The following is a 1,947-nucleotide window of genomic DNA, read 5'->3' on the forward strand; positions in this document are numbered from 1 at the left end:
GAACCCACCGTGCGCGTCCCCGTCGGCGTAGCCCGGCGAGGGCGATCCCCATGGCTGCGGAGAGCTGACGCCTTGCTGGCCCCAGGGCGCGTACTGGGCGTGACTTCCAGGTGGATTCACCATCCCCACGCGAGCCGCGTTGTCGCAGGCCTTCTTGGCGATGGCCCTGTTCCGCCGGTCGGCGGTGACAGCATCCCGCCGCTGAACTTCCGCCTTTCACTCGGCGTTTGACATGCCCGGTGGCTTGACCGGCGGCGCTCTCGGCTTCCTCTGCTTCGGCTGGGCGACGGAAGTGGTCGCGATTGCCGCCGCGCGAGGGGCGGCGTACTTCTTCGGTGGCATGGCGGCCGGCTGGAAGGGAGGCGAGCGGGAGGGAGATTGGCGGGAGGAAGGAGCGGGAGGGAAGTGGGGAAAACATGGGAAGAAACGGCGAGAAGAGGCGCTCGCCTCGCCGACAGGGCGGACCCACACGCCCTTCTCGCTTGTGCCGGCGTCCCAGGCGCCGCAGGAAGCCGGGTTCGGCCTGGGTCCGCCGGCATCAGTTTCGACCCGAGCCAGCGAAAAACGGGCTTCAGAGGCGCGACTGGGCCATTTGTCGGTGCCGGCGCGGTAAAAACATTTGGAAAGGGTCTGTTGAGGACGCGACTAGAGATGCTCTGAACTACCTAAGTTGAAGCAGCGACCAGCGAGTGCAACCGGTGAACTACCTAAGTTGAAGCACCGAGTGCAACCGGCGAGGAGACCAAGGAGCACATGGAACTTTCATATTAGCACAGTTCGCTGCATTCCTACACTGCGAGTGCGTGCTATACTGGTAGTACTCGCACTTGCATACAGCATTACTACATCTCTAATCCTCTCTTACTGCTCTGCAACGACCAAAGTGAGCAATACATCACAGGCCAGACGCAACGGCGCCTTCATCTTGCTGCATGATGTTTATACAGAGCATAGAGCTTCAATTTCAACCCAAGTCACCTAGTTGTTGCCGTACATGACGTTCCACGAGTCCAGCGTCGGGAAGCACGGCTGCTCCGCCCCCGCCGCCGGCGGGTGCTGAAGGGCGTACGCGGCGACTTGGGCCGCGGCCGCTGCAGGGTCTGACGGCAGCAAGTGATCAAAGTCGAAGGGCGACAGGAGGACACCGAGGCTGGCGTCGGCGTCGACCTGCGGGTCGGCCTCGGCGCCGGTGACGTGCTGCACCATGAGACGGAAGGTGGCCGCGTCGGTGCTTATGTACGTGGTGGGCACGCGCTTGGACGGCCGCGGCCGCCGCTTGCCCGCGCGGCCGCCCGCAGGTCCGAGCCTGCAACGCGCGGACGGTGCCGCCGGGGGAAGCATCGCCATGGGGCCGCAGGAAGAGGGCGAGGCCGTCGTGGCTGCCACGCTGCAGGCGCCGAGATCGGCGACGATGGACGGCTCCGGGACGGGGGAGCAGCCGGCCGAGAGGGAGAAGTGGAGCGCGCGCGCGATGGCCGCGTCCGCAAAGGACCGGCAGAGCATCGCAGGCGGCGCAAAGCAGGAGAGGGCGTCCATACCTGAGTGAGTTCCTTCCTGCAAACGCAGGAGCCTGAGATGCGCGAGCCGGAGAATAGGGTTGGCTAGCTGGTGATGCGAATGGGAATGGCAATGGTGGAGGAGGCGGCAGGCGTTATAAAAGGAGGCGGAACCGGGCGGTGGCGAGTGGGGGCAGACGGCCACGGGAAAGCGCGTAGGGTTGCCTTGGATTCGGGTGGATGGGGCGTGGAGGTGTCGGCGCGTGGGCACCAGGGGGCAGCGCGCCGGTCTTGCCCTGCGACATACCCAGCATCCAAACAGGTTGAAGTTCAAAAAAAAAAAGTATCCAAACAGGCTGAGCACTGAGACGATTGTGTGGATGCGTGGTGCTCGTGCATGGCATGGCGGCACGGGCTTTCATGTGCTTGCCCTACGATTGGTGCACGCAGC

At 64.4% G+C, this 1,947-nt stretch overlaps 1 protein-coding gene across 1 annotated transcript; it reads right to left on the reverse strand.

Annotated features, from left to right (window-relative positions):
- Positions 1 to 746: 746 nt before the first annotated feature.
- LOC123081901 (calmodulin-binding protein 25-like) lies at positions 747 to 1,614 on the reverse strand. The gene has a single exon (XM_044504411.1). The coding sequence runs from the start codon at positions 1,534 to 1,536 to the stop codon at positions 979 to 981; it is 558 nt and encodes a 185-aa protein (XP_044360346.1). The 5' UTR covers positions 1,537 to 1,614; the 3' UTR covers positions 747 to 978.
- Between the last annotated feature and the right edge of the window lie 333 nt (positions 1,615 to 1,947).

Source organism: Triticum aestivum, chromosome 4A, assembly GCF_018294505.1.
Source record: "Triticum aestivum cultivar Chinese Spring chromosome 4A, IWGSC CS RefSeq v2.1, whole genome shotgun sequence".
Taxonomy (NCBI): domain Eukaryota; kingdom Viridiplantae; phylum Streptophyta; class Magnoliopsida; order Poales; family Poaceae; genus Triticum; species Triticum aestivum.

Bases quoted from the DNA above. Each gene is read 5' to 3' on its own strand.
- LOC123081901 (XM_044504411.1), bottom strand. From the start codon at position 1,536: ATGGACGCCCTCTCCTGCTTTGCGCCGCCTGCGATGCTCTGCCGGTCC.